The sequence below is a fragment of the Aquila chrysaetos genome, chromosome 17 (assembly GCF_900496995.4).
Source record: "Aquila chrysaetos chrysaetos chromosome 17, bAquChr1.4, whole genome shotgun sequence".
Taxonomy (NCBI): domain Eukaryota; kingdom Metazoa; phylum Chordata; class Aves; order Accipitriformes; family Accipitridae; genus Aquila; species Aquila chrysaetos.
Window position 1 is genome coordinate 27,580,486 of NC_044020.1, and position 21,921 is coordinate 27,602,406.

Below are 21,921 nucleotides of genomic sequence, written 5' to 3' on the forward strand. Positions count from 1 at the left end.
CAGATGAAGGGCAGAGGGGAAGAGAAGGGACAGTTCCAGCCCTACTGAAAAGCTGAGCAGCAGAAGCAAGGATGTAGAACTGTGCATTCTTCATAGAACCCAAAGTGTATTTGTGTCCTTGCAGTTTTGAACGGCATAGTCTCTAGCCTTTGGATTTATGAATGAATATTCTCAGTTTACACTTGGCACCTCTGAACATAATTTATTTACAATGCCTGAGCACCAAAAACACAAACTGTGCTTATTACAAGGTTCATTTTTATTTGATGGCACACGAAACAGTCTTGGGATTTCTCATCTCCATGAACCCTAGGTAAAAACATTCACATGAAAACAAAAGAGCCAAGAACTCGGAAATGTTTATATGGCCAATGTCAAGCTTTCACAGTGTTGCATTTTTAAAAGATATTTGATTGATCACAAGAAGCGGAGGCCAGGAGGCAAACTCGCTAAGCTACAGCAATCCAAACGTATTCAGAATGCATAACCATCCATCTTTACCCATTCTGACTATCACCACCAGGATGTATTCATTCACATTAAAAAATGGAACCAAAAGTTTCTCCATCAGCAAGATTTGTTGTGCTTCATGGAGGGGATGAGGAGGAAAGATTAATCGCTGTTTACCACTGCTTCTGCTATTGAACAGATAAAGGACAGCTTTAGTTGTCACTATAATCATACCATAGGACATTTATTACTTTATCATTAAACTTCTATATCATGGTTATTACCATTTCATTTAGAAGTCTTAGTCATCGCCCAGGACTCTCCTGTGGTACCACAAGACAACATCGAACAAAAACTTTGTGCTGCAAAGTACTTCCAGTCAACAAAAGAGATGAGGTAAGAGAGAAAGACTCGGCAATGGGGGCTACTGCGAGATAATTTTCCTACAGGGGACAGCTATCTTTTCTGCTTTATAATTCTGTAGTGTGATTCCTTCACCGTGAGTTTATTGTTCCATCACTTCTGAGCTGCTGCTGATCTCACATGGTCTCTTTAGTAATCAGTTCTCTATGCAATTTTTTTGTAGCTATTTCCTTATATGGCCATTCTATAGAATGCAGATGTTAACAGATTTTGGAAATTTTAGTAATAATCCCAGCAGGCTAGCTTTGGTTTTAAATTGTTTAAAACATGGAGAAGCATGTCGTTTATACCCTTGGGGATACTCTCTAAAACATAAAATACATTAACAATAATAATCCTACCTATATATTTTATATTGGTATTTTGCATACGACCAATACAAATGACAGTATATTAATATTTGAGATAGGCTTGAGCAACATTACTGCCCTTTGTAACCTACCTGACATCTTCATGCAGGTCTGAACAGTGCAGTTCCTACCCACCATAATGAATCAAATAAAAATTCCCTTAAAAGCCATCACCTGACCTCCAGATGTTGGGGGGTTTGCAAACAAAATATGGATTTTGCCATGCAGTTTTATTTTTAGCGTCTATCAGTACACTCAAACTGTGGGTCAGAGTTTAAAAACTAAGAGAGCTTGGTGAATTGTACTACTAGTGACCTAAACAAACATCAAAACCACCAGCCACACACCACCTAGCTTTTAATTTATCACGATACCTTATATCCAGTCTGTAACCTGCTTTTCTGGAAAAAAAGACATGTAAGTAAAAGACAGGAAAGGGAACTTCTGCTGTGATGCCTTACTAGAATTTAAAAGCAGAAGTGCACTTCTGAATCCTAAAGCCTACGATGGATAAAACTGCCTCGGAGACTGGGCAGCTCTGAAGCGAGCAGACCCCTCTCTGCCCTGCCGGGTTGGCATGGGCAGTACCAGCAGCTTCAGCCACTCGCACAACCCCGTCCCCGAGCGCTGTGGAAGCCATACACACAAAGACGCATCCTCCGTAGCACGGCATTACTTATATCCCTGGTTACCAAAACAGCTGGTCAGAAGCGACAGCCCCCTTTTACAGTCTCACTTCAGCACAAAATAGGTTGCTGAGGACATGTGGGGACATATTAACCAGAGAAAGAAAATTACTACCCTGTGGCATAAGTTGGGCTTCTTAGAGAAAAGGGCCTGTGAGCAAAGCATCGAGATCATTACCGCCAAAGGAACGACACCAGGTTAGAAACACTTCTGAATTGTTCTGACAAGAGAGTGAATATTTAATTAAGCAAGGTAATTTCTCATGGCATGGTAGAGATAAGGTAGTACATACAAAAAAAAAAAAAATCTTATTTAGTGCAAGTCAAGACTTGCATTTATAAACTAGACAGATGAACAGGTTGTGGTTTTGAGGCTAAGCATAGAAAAAAATGTCCTCTGGTTTGCTGGTTACTATGAAGATCTAGTCACAAATGTGCTGTGTTAAACCTGTCCTTCCTCTTTGGCCTGATTAAATCATCAGCTGGGTTCAGAATGATCCAACACCACCTTCCTTCTGAAATTAAGAGCACTTCTCCAGTTTGGTCCAGAAGATGAACTCTGAGGCTTAGTCTTAATGAGCTGATGATTTCTCAGATACTCAGAACTCATTTTAGGAAACCAATTCTTCCCTGTGACGGTTAGCAGGAACTGAAATTAAACATTTTTAAAATTCAGTATTAAAAACATTTTTCACTCTAAAGTGGAGCTAGAACGAAAGCGGTGAAATGGCTGCTTTCTCTTCCTTTCTTGAAAAACTAACCTGAAAATTATAATAGAAATTCAGAAACTTAGTTTATTGTGTTTATTGTAATAGTGTCTGAGGCATCAGCCATAATAATCTCATTTATATAATACTTATCTCATTTATATAATACAAGCAGTAGAGGAATCTCTGCTTATGGTAGATTCTTTAGTCTCTGTTAAGGTACTGGGTGACCTACTAACTGGATCCAGCAAGAGTCATCTTGCTCAGAAATAGCTATCTAAATACACAGTCAGAGAGATATATGAGGAAGAAACCCACACTCACTGTCATAACGCTAATTTGACTGTTGGGGATGAGGACATGCTTGCTGCTGTCAGAGCCCACTCAATAACTCAGTACAAGAAGGGGAGTTTTGGCTCATTTGTACAGATGAGGATGACTCCACGCTGGGAAGAACACTTCTGCAAACAGTGTTGTCTGAAACCAAGGCAGAAAATTTAAACATCAAGGAGGAAAAAAGTGACATGAAGCAATCTGTCAAAGGGATCGGAGTCATTAAGATGAAAAAGGCTGGGTGAACTTTAGAGACTGAAAGTTTCGTTAGCCTGGTAGCATACTATTGCAGGCTGGTGCCTAGTTTGAATACCACCACAGCTCCTGCATCAGACCTGTTCAAGAAATAAGAGCCTGAGCAGTACAGAATGGACTTAATGGATGTCAGAGGGTCTCTGATGTTTCAAGAAATCTTAACCCTGTTGACGAAGCATGATTTTGCAGAAGCTTTTGTGATCTAAGTCAGAGTTTCAGAAACTGATTTCAGGTACGTAGACGTGAAAATCTAGCAATGGGAAGAAGGAGTGGAAATACTGCACCTAGGGTGAAAACCAAAACCCACTCTGCTAATTCTGTGAGGCTGGAAACTATGCCAAAATCAAATGGAATAGGGTAATGACAGTGAATTTTTGTCACTTCCGGAAGATGAACTGAAGCTTTCACTGTGCTCACGGCCGCGTCTGGAGTGCAAAGAACGCTGCCAGTCAGCCTCCCAGGGCTGTCAGCACAGGAACCGACACTTGCTGGAGCTGATGGCAGAACTGAGATATTCCAGATTTAGAGAAAGAGTTAAAATCATAGCAGACAGCAGGTACAACAGATACCTGCACACTTATAATCAAGTGCAAAAAAATGCATGTCTATCACCCACTGCTTAACAGCCTTGGCATGGCAGGTACTTGGCTTTCAAGCGTCAGCTGGCTGAGAATGTCAGAAAACACTCTACCTGACAAGCCATCTCTCCTTAGAAATCTGGTCTGGGGACATCTCCTTATGATAGGGAATATGACAGCTCTGAGCAAACCTGGGCTTGGTTAGAAAATATCAACGTTGACAAAGCCCATGCCCTTCCTTCCTAGGGGCACAGAAGGACAGAGAGCTGGGGAAAAAAATAAGATAGTCCAGCTAGCAAGTGCATGGGCTGGGCTATGTATCGGTGGCCAGAATTACCATGCCAGTGACTTACGTAGATGCACAAAGGAGGACAAAGGCTTTGTTCAGAAGTATCATCGCATTTCCTCAGAGACGATCCTTTACAAACCGTGCTGATACTGCACTGAACAGATGAATTTTTAGCCAAAAAAAGATGAAGTTGGAGAAAACCCAAGGATGATTACTGCTTTCAGAATAACAAACATTTCATCTAGGAGAAATTCTGCAATGGCAAAGTTGAGCCAACCCTTTCTTTTATCACAAACATGAGAGCTAAAACTTGCTATTTTTTCCTTGTACTGTGCACTTGGCATTGCTGCTTCAGAAAACTGTGGGTATCAGAGCTGGACTCAGCAATTGTTGAGAGGGAAGAATATGGGACTGGTGCAATAGTGATGAGACAAAACACCCAGAAAGAACAAAAGCAAGACGTGGAGGAGGGTTTGTGCCAGATCAGTGCAAGAATTACTAGTTACTGGTCACCAGCACAATACAATGATGGCCATAAACCTCCTATTTCTTTAAAATCTTTAAATAGGTCCAAGGAAGTGCCAGATATGCAAAGCCCTCCTCCCAAGCACAGCCGAAAGTTTAAATCAATTAACATTTTAGTGACTAAATTTTCCCTCTATTTCTAAATAATAACAGCTGTGAGAAGTAATGATGTTAGTGCACATTCATCCTCATTTTAGCTCTCTTGACTCCTGTGATTAGTGAGAAAGAGGTATTTGCCTATTAAGATAAGCTAAATATATGTAAGGATGATTGTTTCATAACAATTTAAAACACGGAAAAGTCTGGCTTTCATCTGCAGATGGGGCATGCAGTGATACACTACACAAGCTCTAATTATCCACTTACAATTATAATTACAGGGATTGTCTCAAGCTGCCAGTCACTTGCCTTCAACATTCTTAGTAGTGAACTATTTACATTCCCTGTATCCAACCATAATATTTGATAGAAGCTACACCTGCAAAGTTTTCATCATTAGCACCAGTCTGGAAACAGCACATCCAAACAGCTTTATGGGCTTGAGTGAAGTCCTGGATTTGGACCAAGAGGCCTTCAATAAAGTCTATTAGGAACTCTTCATCTACTGCAGATCAGTAGATACCTTTAATAGCAGAACTGGCCCCACTGCAGTACTTGGCCTTGGCTGCTGGAGGTATTTTGAAGATAAATCAGCAATTTCAAGAGGTGAGGAGCTACCTGTTCTGTATACAAGCATCCCTATAGATGCTATGCTCCACTGCTTGCAAACTGTAAGCAGGTATCCACTCAGATACTCATTCTCCTAAGCGTATCATTAATCAGCTTCACTCAAGGTATGAAACCCCCACAAAAATAAAATGGGCAGTTATTTAACGTTCTTATTTACTGTGGGGGAAGCTAAAATATGAAGGAGCATAGGCTAGCAATGAGGGCAAGACACTGTCTCGTCCGTCCTCATTTCAATAAGTATGATCTTGCACCAACTTAAATGAAGCCAGGATTTCTCTTGAGAAACTGCAATAAAGCTGAGAAGCAACCTTTTTCTTGCCCCCCCCCCCCCTTTGTCTTCACAAATATGAAGCTTATTCAGTACAAGTTTTTAAAAAGTTTTAAATTTCTCACTTACGGTTCAAATAAACTCAAACTCAGACCAAACCCTAGTGGCAATAGTTAAAATGAACTGAGATCAATGATGCATGCTATTTGAATACTGAAAGCAAAATTTACCTTGTTCAGAATGACAGCTTAAGAATGCAAATTAAGAATATTGTGGGATATAGGTTTTGGGTGAGCCTGTCTACCAAAGAATATAATTTACTCAAAATTCATATTATTTGTGTGCTGTCAATACAAATAGCTCTTTAAATGAGGAAAATCTCAGATAAAACTCATCTAACAGCAATATAGAAATCTGAGGCTGGTTTTTGTCTTAAAAAAACACTGTGCTGATCCTCAAAATTTGTTCAAATATTAACCAAACGTAATGGCATATTAAATGCCAGTGATGTTTCCTTTTTTTTTTTTTTTAAATAACTGAACCAAACACATTTTGGTTTTCTTCACTTGACACACCTATTAAAAATTCACATCCTTCTTTCAGGGATCTTAGGAATCATTCCCAGTTCTACCACTGTGTAACGTTGTCCCAGTCACACAACTGTGTTATGCTCTATTTCTGTACTGTCACCTGTAAGATCAATGTACCTAGGCTATAGATTTGGTACTGTAAGATTTAGCAAACATTTGTGAAACTCTGAGGCCTTGGAGCACAAAGGGCTATGGAGATGTTGCTGTGATTGCCTTAAAAATCAGGGATCAAAATGTAAAATCACATTACACTGGGAAAAGGAATTTCAAGACTGCAGCCTTATATCTGACTTTCTCCCTGCACGCACCTTTCTCCCTACGTAGGGAATACAGTGCACTTACCCTACAGACAGCATCTGGTATTTGGTCCTTTATGTTGGTCAGGAATGCACTGGGGAGCTCAGTGGTATAGTCAGCAGTTCAAAGTCTACCCTCTCTTTGCCCTGTACGTGAAAGCAATACAGGGAACTCAGATTTGGATGCTCCCATTTTAAATATGGGTCTTTGTAAGCTGTATCTCTATATAATGTAACTATAGATATGAACTGCAGTCAAAGGGTCTGTAAATGCCAGTAAAAATATTTTGTGAAGGGAGGACTCTAGGCTTACTCCTGCGAAACACACTTTTTCTATGAGTTTTTATGGCCACTGGTTCTGTAAAAACAGAACTTCTCATTGGTTTTTACTGGGAGTTCTACTTAAAACCAACAATATGATATGGGTTGATGATGTGTATTTCAAGACAGCTTCTCTCATTTGCTATTCCCTAATCTAATCCTAAAGGGAAAAAGTTTTGGGTTTTTTTTCATAGTGGAACAATAATCTGATAATAAGTATTCCCTATCCGTCAAAGCTCTCAAGGCAGTGCCCAATTACCACTCAAGTTTTCAGGATTTAAACACATCCTGTAAACTTTGCTGAATCAGGCACTGAGCGTTCTATAGTTTTATACTATTGTCCTTGTTCTGACAGACACATCCCCTTTTGACACAAAACTCACCTTTTCTTTTTAGGTAGGATACAGTTTCCTTCACTACTGGAGGGATTAGTTCACCTTTATTTTTGTCCTTGATACTGTTAGGGAAAAAAAAAAAAAAGAAAAAGTAACAGCCTTTAAATGGTATTTATAAACAAAGAGTCAAAACCAAGACAGAACAGTCTCAGCAAAAACCTGAGAGATATCTGAGAGCATACATTAAATTCCACAAATTAAGGAGCCTGCACCTTGCTGTCTACACCAGAGTCCTCCACAATTCTAACAGGCACTGAACAAGCCACTGAAACAGGTGACTTGGACTTCTATTCAGAGACATTCCTAAACACTTTCTTCTCACTAGAAAAGCTGTATAACTGCAACGGCACCAAGTAATAAATAAGTGCTACCTACCGTACTGAAGGGGAGCAAAGGCTAGAGCAGCAGAATAGTGTTCCAGACTAACTTTGCCCCCACCTGAGATTGGTTTTGCTCCAGCTTTGTTGCCCTCACTTGGCATGCCCCAGCAGGGCTGTGTGTAACCACGACGCAGCGACAGCAGGAGTGGTGGTGGCGGCTCTGACTGGAGCTGGTTGGATGCCGTTGGTGGAACAGGGTTTCCAGGCAGCTTAGAGGCAGGCAAGGAAGGGGTTTGCAGCGAATGCTTCTGAGTAAGTCTTGATCAAGGGATGCTGCAAGTTTAGGAACCTTTTATCATGCAGATTTTTCTTTGTCATTTGTCTCTCTTTAAACCACAGTGTATATATAATTAAAAGGATATTGTACTATTTATTCTGAAGGCAAAGTGGTGCAGCAAGATTATTAACACTTTGAATGACTCCCATGAAATGAAATTTCTTTCTCTTTCATGAGTGAACAGTTGAGGCAAAAAAATCAAACATAGCATTTTCTTGATCTAGACAGCACAAAAAATTCTGCAATTATCTTCCTTATTTAAAAAAAAAAGTCTTTGACCATTTAAAAAGTGAAGCAAAAGAAACAGTCAGTATCTGCTGAGTATTCTGCTACATTTTTATAGTAATCAACAACAAAATAAATGATCAATCTCAGATTTTAAAGTAGACTTAATATATATTTATGTGTACAATTTCATATTTAAAAGGTGACCAGCTTTACTGACAAACTCTAAAGCACCAGCACAAAACAGCACAGCCATCTGTGACTGTACCATGAGAGGCTGCAAATGCTGCAGCTCATCTACAGAAAACACGAGATGTTTCTACAACATGTAAACATAGCCTTAACCTAGTGCTACTAGCTGAGGTTGTACCTGTGTGGTGGAGTTGACCCTGGCTGGATGCCAGGTGCCCCCAAAGCCGCTCTACCACTCCCCCTCCTCAGCTGGACAGCGGAGAGGAAATATAACAAAAGCCTCATGGGTCAAGATAAGGACAGGGAAAGATCACACAGCAATTACTGTCACTGGCAAAACAGACGTGACTTGGGGAAAATTAATTTAATTTATTACCAATCCAATCAGAGTAGTATAACAAGAAAAATAAAACCAAATCTTAAAAAAAACTTCCCCCGACCCCTCCCTTCTTCCTGGGCTCAACTTCATTCCTGATTTTATCTACCTCCTCCTCCCCACCAGCGGCACAGGGGGACGGGGAATGGGGGTTGGGGTCAGTTCATCACACATTGTCTCTGCCGCTCCTTCCTTCTCAGGGGCAGGACTCCTCACTCTTCCCCTGCTCCAGCGTGGGGTACCTCCCACGGGAGACAGTCCTCCACAAATGTCTCCAGTGTGGGTCCTTCCCATGGGCTGCAGTTCTTCATGAACTGCTCCAGTGTGGGTCCCTTCCACGGGCTGCAGTCCTTCAGGCACAGACTGCTCCAGCGTGGGTCCCCCGCAGGGTCACAAGTCCTGCCAGAAAACCTGCTCCAGCGTGGGCTCCTCTCTCCACGGGGCCACAGGTCCTGCCAGGAGCCTGCTCCAGCGCAGGCTTCCCACGGGGTCACAGCCTCCTTTGGTCCTTTGGAGGGAGGAGATGCTCCACCCGCTCCACCGTGGGGTCCTCCACGGGCTGCAGGTGGATATCTGCTCCACCGTGGACCTCCATGGGCTGCAGGGGGACAGCCTGCCTCACCATGGTCTTCATCACCACGGGCTGCAGGGGAATCTCTGCTCCAGCGCCTGGAGCATCTCCTCCCTCTCCTTCTTCACTGACCTGGGGGTCTGCAGGGTTGTTTCTCTCGCATATTCTCACTCCTCTCTCCAGCTGCAGTTTCTGTGCCGCAGCAACTTCTTTTCCCCTTCTTAAATCTGTTATCCCAGATATCCCATGGTCACTGATGGGCTCAGCCTTGGCCAGCAGCAGGGCCGTCTCGGAGCCAGCTGGCATTGGCTCTATCAGACATGGGCGAAGCTTCCAGCAGCTTCTCACAGAAGCCACCCCTGTAGCCCCCCCCCCCCTACCAAAACCTGGCTATGCAAACCCAATATAACCTGCAGAAGAGAATGATTCTTAGAGTCTTTTTCTTTTCCTAGTGTTATTTCTTCTCTGAGTTGGCTTGCTTATTACTTTATTAATATAAAACAATTGATAATAACTGTAGTGTATTTGATACACCTTCTGTAACATTGTTGCATGAAAGCAGCAATCCGGTATTATATTTTGTGTTTACTCTACACATAAAAACTACTTTAAAATAAATGTTACAGCAACATAAGGCAGCATGGAAGGGTAGGGAAATTGTCAAATCCCCCCTCCCCCTCATATATGTTTTCCCTATGCCTATGAAGGGAGTTAGAAGAAGATATGTAGACTGGTTAATTTTGGATCTCCAAGCTTAGGAGATCGGTCACCCCCAGCTTCACCTATGTGGGCCGTGGGGGTGTTCCTCCAAAGGGAAGACTCAGAGCAGGATCATGACTTAAGTAGTGAATCACCCTGTGGTTTTGCCTCTCTTTCTTACTCATAACCTCACAGGAGAATATACTTTACACTATTTGGTTATTCAGCCATCAAACATTTTGATCTCATTCATCACTCCAGGGACACAATGCTGAGCCACCAGTGCCATTACTTCCAGTTACAGTTTCAGTGCCCACTCAGTCCTACTTTTTCTCTTTCCTATTTTCACCATCCAGTCTCTTCCCAGGCACTAATGTCTGTGTGTCTGTATGTTACCCAGATTCTCCTAGACTGTATTTTTTTCCCCTCTACTGCGCATATTTTGTGTGTAACTTCCCCTAGTGCTATATAAAACAACACAATTTGTTATGTGATTGTAATAAACTTGTTAATCCAGCTCCTAGAGCTCATTCTACTATTTCAAATACCTAGACTAACCTGCTGTTTGAAAGGAAATAAGTTGTTCCCTTAGCTGCAAAACTGATGAAGTTGATCTGCTATGGATTTGTATCCTATGTCCTACCTCTTTCTTCATCATACTAATACGAGATCATTTCCTTATATCATCTATAAACTCACTTCCCTTACAGGTATTTTCAGTTCCTCCCCTAACCTCTTTATCTCATATTTCCTCATAAGGTAAGGAGTACCTCATAACTAATCACCATCTAAACACTAACTAGTGCACCAGCAGACCAAAGACAACAGAAAACTGAACTCCTGCTATAGCTTCTTTCGTTCCAGCCAATGATTTTTAAGAGCTTGTAGTATTTGCAAGACCTCCATTCCTCTGTCAAATTTGGTTGACACAAGTCCATAGCTCTTCTGCGAACCTTATTAAAAATCAATCCATTGAACAAATTTTCCCTGCTTTTCCCACAAAGTATCCATACCAAAACCTAAAGTGTATAAAATTCAATACTGCTCTATGTGTGCGTTAATACTATTTTGTGGACATTGCTGTATCTACATCTAATAGGAATTGTTTAGGAAACGGAAATTTTCCTTGATGTAAACATACGTAGGAATTTTGACAAAAAATATAGCCAAGTTTCACAAAACCATGTTTATAACATTATAAATTTAGACATTTGACCAAATAAATTCTACAACGTATGTAATGCACTTGCAGAAAGAAAAAGACTAACAGCAAGGAACGAGTTTAATTCAGATAATCCTAAAGTATGATCTTTTATACGTTAGTAATTCTCATCATTCGCTGCTGCTTGCAGGTATGATCTTTAGATAAAATGATACAACTTCTTGTCCTTACACACTGGCAAGGCACCATTAATTTCAATATGAAACAGTATTGGACTTACTGCAGTAATCATTCTCTGCAGTATCATAACAACAAGATAATGGCCAGAAGGAAGATTTATGACCTGACTTGTAAGACCAAGTCCAACCTCAATCTTCCCCATTATCACAGACATCTTACGAGAGCTAAACCAGAGGCCTTAAGCACTTCACAAAAAAACCCCTCACTGGTTAGAGAAGGCCATGGCTTGAAATGCTACCAGGACCAAGTTTATGACCTAGTCCTCAGAGCAGCATCCTCTTCTTACCCGCAGTGACAATCAAGTACCTCCACAAAATATCTCTCTTAGCAGCAAAATCCTCTTAGCCCTTTTCAGGGTGTGTGTCCTGTCACTCCTAGTCTCTCCTGCTCCTTCCAGCTTCAACAATCTTACAGCAGTTTGGCGCATGCTGCTTACACTGTAGAGCAGAACATCAGTGCTCGTGTTAACATCCAAGCAAGAGTTGTGCAGTGCTCTCAAACCAGCTCTGAGACCTGGGTTGTTCTCCCCTTCCCCCTGTCTTCCACCTAGACCCTGGAGAGAAAAAATTAACAAGTAGCTTTGCTTCAGTACCATGAGCTCTCATACCAGCCCCTGCAAAAGTTGGCCACAGCAAAAGGAACACAGCCACACAAACACAGAACACGTGAACCCCCTACCCTGCTCTGAAAGGCAGCTTCTGTGTGTGAATTATTTTCTCTTGCAGCAGATCAGTGTTGTATAACAACCCTGCTGCAACAACATAGAACAAAACAGGCAGAGACTGTGCAGCCCCATTAATAAATTAGCCTTGCTAATAAGCCACACGAGGAAGGAAGTTCTAGGTGTTCTTTGCACAGCACGCAAAGTTGAAATCCCCAGTGAAATGATATCCCCTGGTAAGGGACTAAACAAGAAAAGGGGCTGGGAGATGAGGTCAGTACCAATGTCAATGTTCGGGATACCAGCCTGCAGCAAATCAAGGGAAAAAAACCCCACATTTATTTTAGCCTTTCTAATAAGGGAGTGACAACACACTCTTTGTGTGTCAAATAATTTTGTTTCATGTATTCAGATCAGTACCCTAAACATTCAGGGCAACTTTTATTAAAATTAGTCGAAAGCCTAATTCACTTAAATGGGAACATCATCAAGACTTTAATTTGCTTGGAAGCTGTTACATCTTTATTATTGACAATTTAAGCTCATGGAACCCATTCTCAGTCTCTCTGAAGTTGCACTGATTGTTTTTGCTTTCTTACAGCTGCTCACTCCAGAGGCACCAAATAGCAACCCAGCAGCTTTTTATAAATGTTTTCTAATTATTATTGTTACCCATAAATGTGTTTCCCATTTCAGTGTATAAATAGCAAACTGATTATTTACAGCACTTGCTCCTGCTGAGCACTAGTTTATCTGTCAGAGAGGTGAGACAAATAACCGGGCTATAATTTGTAATAATAAAACCCACACATCATTTTTCTTTTTCTAGGAAAAAAGATACAATTTCTGCACTTCTACCATTTTCTACAGGATTCCTGTTTCCCTTGAAGGAAAGGTGCCATTCCCAGTACAATGAAAGAGGTCCTCAAGATAAAAGGTATTTTAAAATAGAGTAGGATATTCACTGAAACTCACATGCAAAGGATTGTTCTGTTTTTGCAACACTGGGGAAAGCTGGGATGCGTATTTTCATAGCATTTCACAATGTGGGACATAGCATTCATTTTACTGGATCTAAGGTGACAGAAAATAATAGGAACATTATTTCAGCTAATGTAAATCAGACCAGCTCAGAGGTCAATGAAATTACACCTCTATCCTCTCTTTGTGGATCCTGTCAAGTAATCTGCATTTTTCTTGCCTTGTTCGGGATGGCATGATGAGCAGCTGTGCTTTATGATGGACAATGCAAACTGACATTGGAGATCAGGCACTACTACAGGCAATTTGAAATGAGAGATCTCTTACTCTTTCTGCTTAAGAGACGAGCGTAACAGAGCATTTCAGTGCAGAGTATAGTTTTCTGTAACTGATTCACAGATCTGAATCGTATTGCAGCAACATGTCAGATTCAAGAGGGATCTATTCTAGTAAACACAGTAGCCAGGGAGAATGAGTACTCCTCCCGATAGGATATATGATTAGTTACTGCAACACATTATATATCCAATGACTCATTTCTAGACAGTGGACAGTTATCACAAAAGACCTTTACACACTGTTTTGAAGTGTCATTAAGTATTCTTGGCTGATAATCTTTCTCTCTCTTTGCTTTTCCTCTCCTTTTCATTTTTTCCCTGCTGAGACATGCTGAGATTTGGTTTAGAATGCATTCTTCCTCCCTGGTCATGCATGCACAGCATGCACAAGCGGAAAGATTATGACCAAAAGGAAAACACCCTGAAATGTTTAGGATAACAATTCAACAAGCAAAAGCTGTACAGTTGTGGCAATTTTGTGCATTTTCTCTGCCTCCTCTCCCCATCCATGGCAACAGATAGAAAAACAACACATTTCCTGTTTTCCCACAAAAGATATTTAATTTTACATTTTAAAACCAGTCAGAGAAAACAGAACAATGTCAATAGCTAGTCAAGGTCAACTCTGTGCTGGAGCTCAGCTGTAGCCTTCCTTGATTGCAGAGGCAATCGGGTGCAGCAACAGGGGTTTATAGGAGCTTGCTGAACATACAGCAGAGGACAATGATGCCGCTTGGCCCATATAGTCAATTATTGATTCCCTTAAAGTGTTGCAAATTTAGGAAGCTTCATTCATGCATTTTAACTGTATTTATCTGACCAACGGAAGCAGAGAGTCCCCTGAATTTTTCCTTGCCTTTTTAAACATAAAATCTTTACTAATGGCTTTTAGAATAAAAATCCTATTTTTCACCCTGACATGCAATGCACACTAGCGAGGATATATTCCGAATAGCTAATTGCTGCTGCTCTACATTTCGTGTGTGAAGGTAGCATCGCTGAAAGAACAGAAAAATAGTCTTGCTATATCAACATAATACATGAACGTTCTTTGAAACGTCTGGATTTATAAAAATGATAGCTACTGTTGAGTAAGAGAAAGTAATTTCCATAGTACTGTAGTACTCTCCTCTGCAAGTCTCTGATCACTACAAGCTGGGACATTATACCCGAAGTAGTACCACTGTACGCTTGCCCCGTTCTAACACTGCTCCCTGCTACCATCTGCTATTGCCCTCTATCGGAGAGATGACATGAGGCTTGATAAAACTTTCAACTAGCTCATTACAGTTGCTATTCTCCTCACTCTATCTGCACATAAGAAGCTTGAATTAGCAAGTTAGAGAAGGACATAATAAACACTAAATGTGCACACTATCCCACCCACTCTGTGCTACATATTCTTAAATACCTGTCAAATCTGAGTGTGGAATCCCATTACATTATAACTAAAAAATTAAGTGCGGACAAAACTGTTCTGTCTGATATCCCCATGAAGATGAACATTAGTTTCAGTTGTGTTATTTTATATTTTCAAGAAAATCACATAGTTTTTAATATGAGCTCAAACCTTTAAAGGTGCAATTTGGCAACCAGGCAATCTGGGGTGGGGATCAGAAATGCTATGGAAGGAATGTCATTCGGCAAACTGGGCAAGTCTGCTCTACACGTGTAGGTACAACCAATTAAATAGGGAGACAGCCAATCTTTTTTGGTCCACCACACTTTATTCTAAAGACATCCTATAAGCCACCTTTGGATGATTTAACTGCCTTGACTAAGCTCATTTATTGTTTGAATTAGCGTAGTTTCAGTGGAAACTTCAGGACATCTTGGTACTAGATTCAAGTTCTAGCTGCAAAGACCAAATTATTGAGTCCTCACAGGAGCTCACAATGAGGAAGAAGGTTTTTTACTTCACGTCTGTGCCTAACATAAAGTACACGCTTAAATTCCAGACAATTAAATGTAAATAAAGCTGGATGGACACTTAAGATGAAGTCAGCTTGGTGTGTGTTTAGTTTTTCCTCCCCAGAAAGAATTTAGGGTGACACTGAGGGATTAAAGAGATCAAATGCAGCCATTTTAAATTCAGATTTTGGATACTAAGTGGATGGGGGGTAGCATAAGAAAGAAAAGTTTTGACCTAACCTGATAATAAGCCCTTCAGCTCGCTCATAAATTAAACCCAATTCAGTATAGATTACATATCAAAGAATTATACTCCCAGCTCTCACAGACCTTCCATGATTTTTAAATGCCCAGTTGCCTTATGTAGTTTTGAAAATCCGACTCCACAAGGTTAAAAATGTCTTTGTGAGTTAACAGATTCCTCCAAGATGAGGCACTGGTCCCAGACAGTCATTTATCAGTGTCTAGATGGAAACTTCTTTCAGCTTCATTTTGCTGTCCTAACAAAACAGCTTTTTCCCCCACTGTCTGTTGGGCAAAAGTGAGATATTTTGAACCAATGCTTAGTCACTTTTTGCTCATCTAGTTTTCAATTATAGCTCTGGAAAGCAAATGTATTAACCAATATAAACTGAGAAAAAAGTTAAATGAGGAAGCGTTACTAGAGATAGCATTGCCCACTGCTTTTAGGGAGGCACATTCAAAAGGGTATGGCTTTACCACCTTCCACAGTTAGAAGTCATTGGAATACCATTATCAAACATCTTATCAAAATTAGGCCACCTATGAGGCCTTTGGATAAATCCCATTCCCCAATCTTTTACTGACTGAATAAAAATAATCATCCCAGAATTACTGAATCTGATGAAACCTCAGGCCTATGGGCTTTATCATGTCTTTTCTTAAACTAAAGAAAAAGACTCCACAGAGAAACAGTCCTTTAACAACAGCAGCTTTCTCAGCAGCATCCCTGACATTACAATTTTTACTAACTGTAATGCAATACAAAGCACACATTCCCATAAGCCTATACAAAATAAAATCAGGGTCTCCCTGTAGCTCTCTTCAGAAAAATGGAAGAGCCTCACCCAGGAGAAGACTGCCTCTTTGCTAGACAGGTGGGAGGTCACTGCCATTTTGCCATTACAGTCTACAGAGCTCATAAAAGGAGAGGGAATTAGCAAAAGCAATTCATTCATCAAGATGACAGCTGATACTTTTTTTGGTTCAGATTTTAGGTGGTCTCCACACATACCATTCCCTCTCCTCTGTTAACTTCACCTTTCTTCACAAACACCATCTAAATTAAGTCCTTTATTTCTTATTTAGAAGTCATAGGGGATTTGTTTATTTGTGATTTTTACGTGGTGATGCAGCACCAGCTCTTCTGCAAGAGGGAATTTGGACAAGGGTGGGCAAACAGAAGGAACAAATATCCACACGTACATCCATTTTGGACACCCGAGCGCTGTGAGCTGCACCCACACACGGAGGCCGTTCGTCTGTCAGCGCCTCCATCGCCAGCGCTGGAACTCTTTGGGTCAAAAATGATAATAATGCCTCGCTCAGTGTTTCTCCACCCACAGATCTTCCACAGAAAAGCTCTTTATAAGCAGCCACTCTTTTTATACTTGGGAAAGCTAGGAATGCAGCAAGGATGTGGTTTGCTGACGGTAACGCAGCTGGAAAGCGGTAGAGCCAGGAAGGGCAGCCACCACACCCTCACCACGTGCAGCCCAGCAAAAGACACTGTTTACTGTTCAGGCACAGTCAGAGAAATAAAATATGACTAGCAGATGGTAAGAGTGGCACACAACATGCTGTCTGATCACAAAAGCCTGCAAGAAGTTCAATAGTGCTGCTTGAGCAGCCAAGCCGAGCTGGAGGCAAGTGACAGTGTGCCCTGATGCCTGCAAACAGTCCTGGTTTTACTACTGAAGTGGCGACATAAAACATTGTCCTTCTTAATGACCCAGTGGATCCCACCTAAAAGGTATTCTCTGAATTAGGGAAGTGAGTTAGCCATGTTTCAAGTGTTAGGGTGAAATCTAAAGAGGTATCATAAAAGTTAATGTCATAGTAGCTCTTACACAATAGATATTGATTGTACTAATTTCAGGCCTTCCAGAGAGGACTAATGCTTAACATTTAACCAGGGAAAAATTATATTTTATATCTCATTTACAGCTGAATCATTAGAACCAGAGAAGTAGACTGAGGGTGGGAGGAGATTCGACAAATGTCCATGTATCAGACAGCCTAAATTGCCTTTGCTGAATGTGAACAATATTCTTCAGCTATTTTTGAGAAGGATGCCGTAGAAAGATGACAGAAATGACTGTGGGTAGGAAGCTAGAAGGTTTTGGGGTGGGGGGGGTTGTTGTTTTTTACCAAAATTGAATCTTGCAAGTACTATTGCCATCCCATTCCCTGTGTAAAGTAAATCATTTTTTATACCACATACAGTGCTGTAATCTACGTAAACAGCTGTCAGGGCATTTCTGGAAGAGAGTGATTTTATTCATTTTATAAAACTCTGATCAGAACAATATGTGAGCAACAAAACAACAAATAAAGGCTCAAGCATCCATTTTAGCTTTATGCAGCCATTTCGGAGCCTGAAGCTTTGTTTTGGCTTTGCTATCCACCATTTAAATATCTCCAAAACACTTTCATACTGCCAGCATCCACCAGCAACAGATTAGCTTGGGGCTCTTGTCATATGTAGGCAAATTTCTGTCCACTGGGAGAAAAGTTGTGCAGCCATGCTAACACTAACTACCACAAAGATATTGTAAACATGAAGACCAGGCAGGTCACTGGGACAGAGAGACCTGTCCTGAATTCAGAAAACCTATCGTCTAGCCTCATAGTTTCATGGCTTTCAAAGAGAATGACAAACTAAACATATAATAAACAAAATATTTGCAGACGTTTTGTCCGGTGAATCTGCACGTTACAGAAGGTTGCAGGGTATAGACATCTCATATTTTAGAAATCTCATGGCTTACTATTGTAGGCTGACTCCAAATTGCTGGGTAGGTAGAGGTGGCCGTGGTGGAGGAACCTTAACCACAGGTGGTGGTTTTCCCTTCTGTTTCCCCCGAAGATTTTCATCATGCCTGCAAAAATCAAGAAATCATTGAATTTCTGTGCACCATGGCTGACAAAGTATATACATGAACAGCTACCAGTATTGCTCATGATGCTGATCTCCCGACAATAGTGTACATGCTGCAGGTCTTACAGAGCTTGCATTTAATTTAAGCATTAGGGAAATTTTTAAGTAGTATTTGTGGTAGAATACTTAAGCAAGACATAGAAGAGCTCTTTTGCTTCAGCCAATGGAGCATAGTAATAAATGTGTCCAAAAAATAGGAACACACTATAATTTAACAGCAAAATTCAAACCTATTTGCTACTCAAAATATAACTCCCCTTTCTTTGGCAACCATGCAATCCAATTTATAACCTTAGAGCTGTAAGGTATTTTCTGTTATTCCACATTTACACAAAAGGTGTGTAAAAACCCACCAGGCATCAATAACAGTCATAATCAAAGCTTCCAGTTACTTTCATTCAGCAGTGACATAAAATCACTTCCTGTCAGTACATCAAAGCATTTCCATGTAAAGCGCTGTGTCGAAAAGACTGTTATTGATACTAATACTGGCACTTGACAATTCCAGCCCTATGCATTTCTTTTTCTTTTCCTCTGCCGCCCCCTCTCCAATACTCCTCCCTAACACACATACACACACGATATTAAAAGTAATGGATCCGCTAACAATAGATGTATCCATAAAGTTTAAAATCAATCAACACTTTGCTGACTGGGAATGCTCTTAGCAAAAGGAAGTCACTTAACCTGGTACAATATACAAGCAAAGAGGTCAGGATTACATTTTTTCCCATGAACATTACGTGATACTCATAAGCAGTAATGACACGTGGACTGGTTTTGCTAACACTCACACAGAACCTGTAGTTATACTAAGAAAATGCTCCACAACTGAGATGGAGATGTTCCAAATTTGTAGAAAACTATATAGCATTCTCTTCTCTAAACACCTGATGCACTTCAGCACGTCTTTGATGGCAATGCAGCTTTCAGAATTAAATCCAACCAAGCACAAATTGGTAAATTAGACTTCTAATCATTGAAGAAATAGGATTAGATTCTGCTTGGAATACAGTGAACAGGATGCAACTCTACCTGAGAAAAGGTGAGACAACATATTTTAAACTTGCCACGTACCGGATGACTTCTTGAGGGATATTTAGCTGGTCGTATTTGAGATGCTCTCTCAGGTCACTTAAATAGTTCAAGTAGGTGATTTTTTTCCCAAACTTATGGCTAGGAAAAAAAAAAATCACAAAGAAGTATAAAAATCAGCATGGGAGGAACATTTACGAAGGGTTTAGTTTCTATTACAAAAATGTAAGTGCTGATGCAACTCAAAATTAGACTGTAATTGAAGCAGCAGGAGACATAAGATGTATTTCATTTCATATGATCAAACATATACAGTGCATGCCTGAGAGTCTGATTTGAATAAAAATAACTGACTACCATCTGAATGTTTTGTGATTTGCATAGATATGAAAAACACTGCTTTAAAAACCACTGAAAAACAGGTTTCACACAGCATTAGAAAGCTCACTAAAAGAACTGTTAACTTTGGAGAAAATGTTCCACGGCCAACACAACAACATGTTTGTGTGATTTAGGTATTCCCCCCTGCCAAAAGACAAAAATAACAGGGCTGTAGACACAAACTATAAAGTAATAAGCAACACGCAAGATTTTCAAAGCATGGATAGTGTATAACTTTGAAGTGTTGGGCCACCAGCTTTATCTATTTTGTAAAGGGTTGGATAGCTTCTAGGAAACTTCCTGAATAATAAGGTTTTAATACAAGTTGTACAAAACAGATTTCCAAATTTGAAGCATCAAGTATCACTAGTTAGGACTTGAGTTTCAGCCAGAATATACTACTTACAGGGTGAGGTGTTCAAACAAGGTTCAGCGACACGTTTATATACACGGTCTGAAATAATTTCATATTTTTCTACAACACAAAATATCTGTCCTGTAATGAAGTGTCAAGCAAAATAACAGATGTTTATGATAAAAAGTGTACTTTGCTGCAACTTACTTTGATAATAAAATTGGAGAAAAATTCTCTTGCATTAATGAATTCATCCCTGGATTGTCAAATATACATACACACACTCCCTCTAGTGGGAGATAGTACAAATATGTCACTTCAGCATTTTAGAAGCATTTAATTGAAATGAGCTAAATTTTGTTAACAGGCAAGCGATTTTGGGACACTGACAGATATCAGTCTGTGCATGTACAACTTCAGAGCTCTTCAGTGTGTCTTTTATCCAAAACAGCCTGCAATTTCAACATCTTACCTAAGCCACAGGCTAGCACAGAACTCTCTGTAACCACTCACCTCTGGTAATACAGGACACGTTATAGAACACATAATTTGTAACTAAGTTGTGGGCAATCAGGAATTACTGCTGTTAAAAATGCCACATCACCACCACCACCTAAATGTATATTCTTTTGATAACAGGTGGGTGGCTTCTGTTGGTTCACACATAGAAATGTGCTCTTCTTGCAGTTTTTTTGCAGTTTGGAGAAAATACATTTGACTTAACACATTACCTTCTTGCTCATCTCTTTTTGGACTAGAAAGGAGATCAATCAACATCTGGAGCTTGAAAATTTCAAGTATTTACATTTTCTTAAATACTTTTAAATACAAGTATGCTAAAATACTTATTACTTTTGTTCTTCGCTCTAATAATTCTGTCATTCTTCCAGTTCTTAGTGTTTGCTAAGAACTTGTTCACGTAAAAGTACTTAGGCCAGGTACTAACAGGTACCAAAAGTACTGACAGACCTCTGAAAAATAAATACATGTTTCTTGATAATGAAATTTATTTTACATCTGCTACTTTTACTGGAAACACTATCTACAAATGAGTCTGGGCTATAATTCAGCAAACCTAGGAAAGAGAAAGTCCAAAGGATTTTTCTCCCTTCTTTTTGTGAACTTTGGTTTAATATTGACACTTAAAGAAAAGCATCATCTGCTAAGATAAGATTATTCTAAACTAGAAGGAAAAGGTACTGTGAAGAAATTTTAAATTGTACTATTCTAGTAAATTAACAATGTTAATAAGTTTTAGTCTTCAATGAGAGTACAATTTAGTCAAACTGTACATGGGCACTTTCACACTTCAGTTTTAAAATTATATCCTTACGTTTTCCCTCACTTGACAACCCCAAACTTAAGTCAACCCAAAGCACAAATGCATGTGAGCATTTGGCAGGTAAACCATTTTAGGGAGTAAAGAGGTTTTTTTCCTAGCTTCAGCTAATTCCTGCCTTCTGGCTTATGGACCTTTTCAGAGTTTACTCATACTTTCAATTACGTTGTCAGTCCCAGTGTACAAATAGCTTTGTTTCTGTTGGTCACACGCTTTAACAACAGGCAGTAGAGTATGACCAAATTAGATTCAAAACAAGTATCCAGGCACGCAGTGGTAAAAGTTGAGTACAAACAGGAACAGCCAATCCTGATGAAAGCACGGTGTTCAGAAGGTCAAGATCATGATGCATCTAAGATGACAAGCCCTGGTTTGATTTTTCTATGCTAGATATGAATGCTTAAGCTTATCAGGATCACCCA

At 40.1% G+C, this 21,921-nt stretch overlaps 1 protein-coding gene across 4 annotated transcripts in view; it reads right to left on the reverse strand.

Annotated features, from left to right (window-relative positions):
* The window catches only part of ARHGAP8 (Rho GTPase activating protein 8), an 86,189-nt gene that overhangs the window by 16,183 nt on the left and 48,085 nt on the right, over positions 1-21,921 (reverse strand). For all 4 annotated transcript variants that reach the window (XM_030040941.2, XM_041129620.1, XM_030040940.1 and 1 more), the window contains 3 exons: positions 19,467-19,565; positions 18,220-18,330; positions 7,184-7,257 (listed from right to left, as the gene is read on the reverse strand). In XM_030040941.2, the coding sequence (XP_029896801.1) occupies positions 7,184-7,257; positions 18,220-18,330; positions 19,467-19,565 (284 nt within the window). The remainder of the gene's footprint in view (positions 1-7,183; positions 7,258-18,219; positions 18,331-19,466; positions 19,566-21,921) is intronic.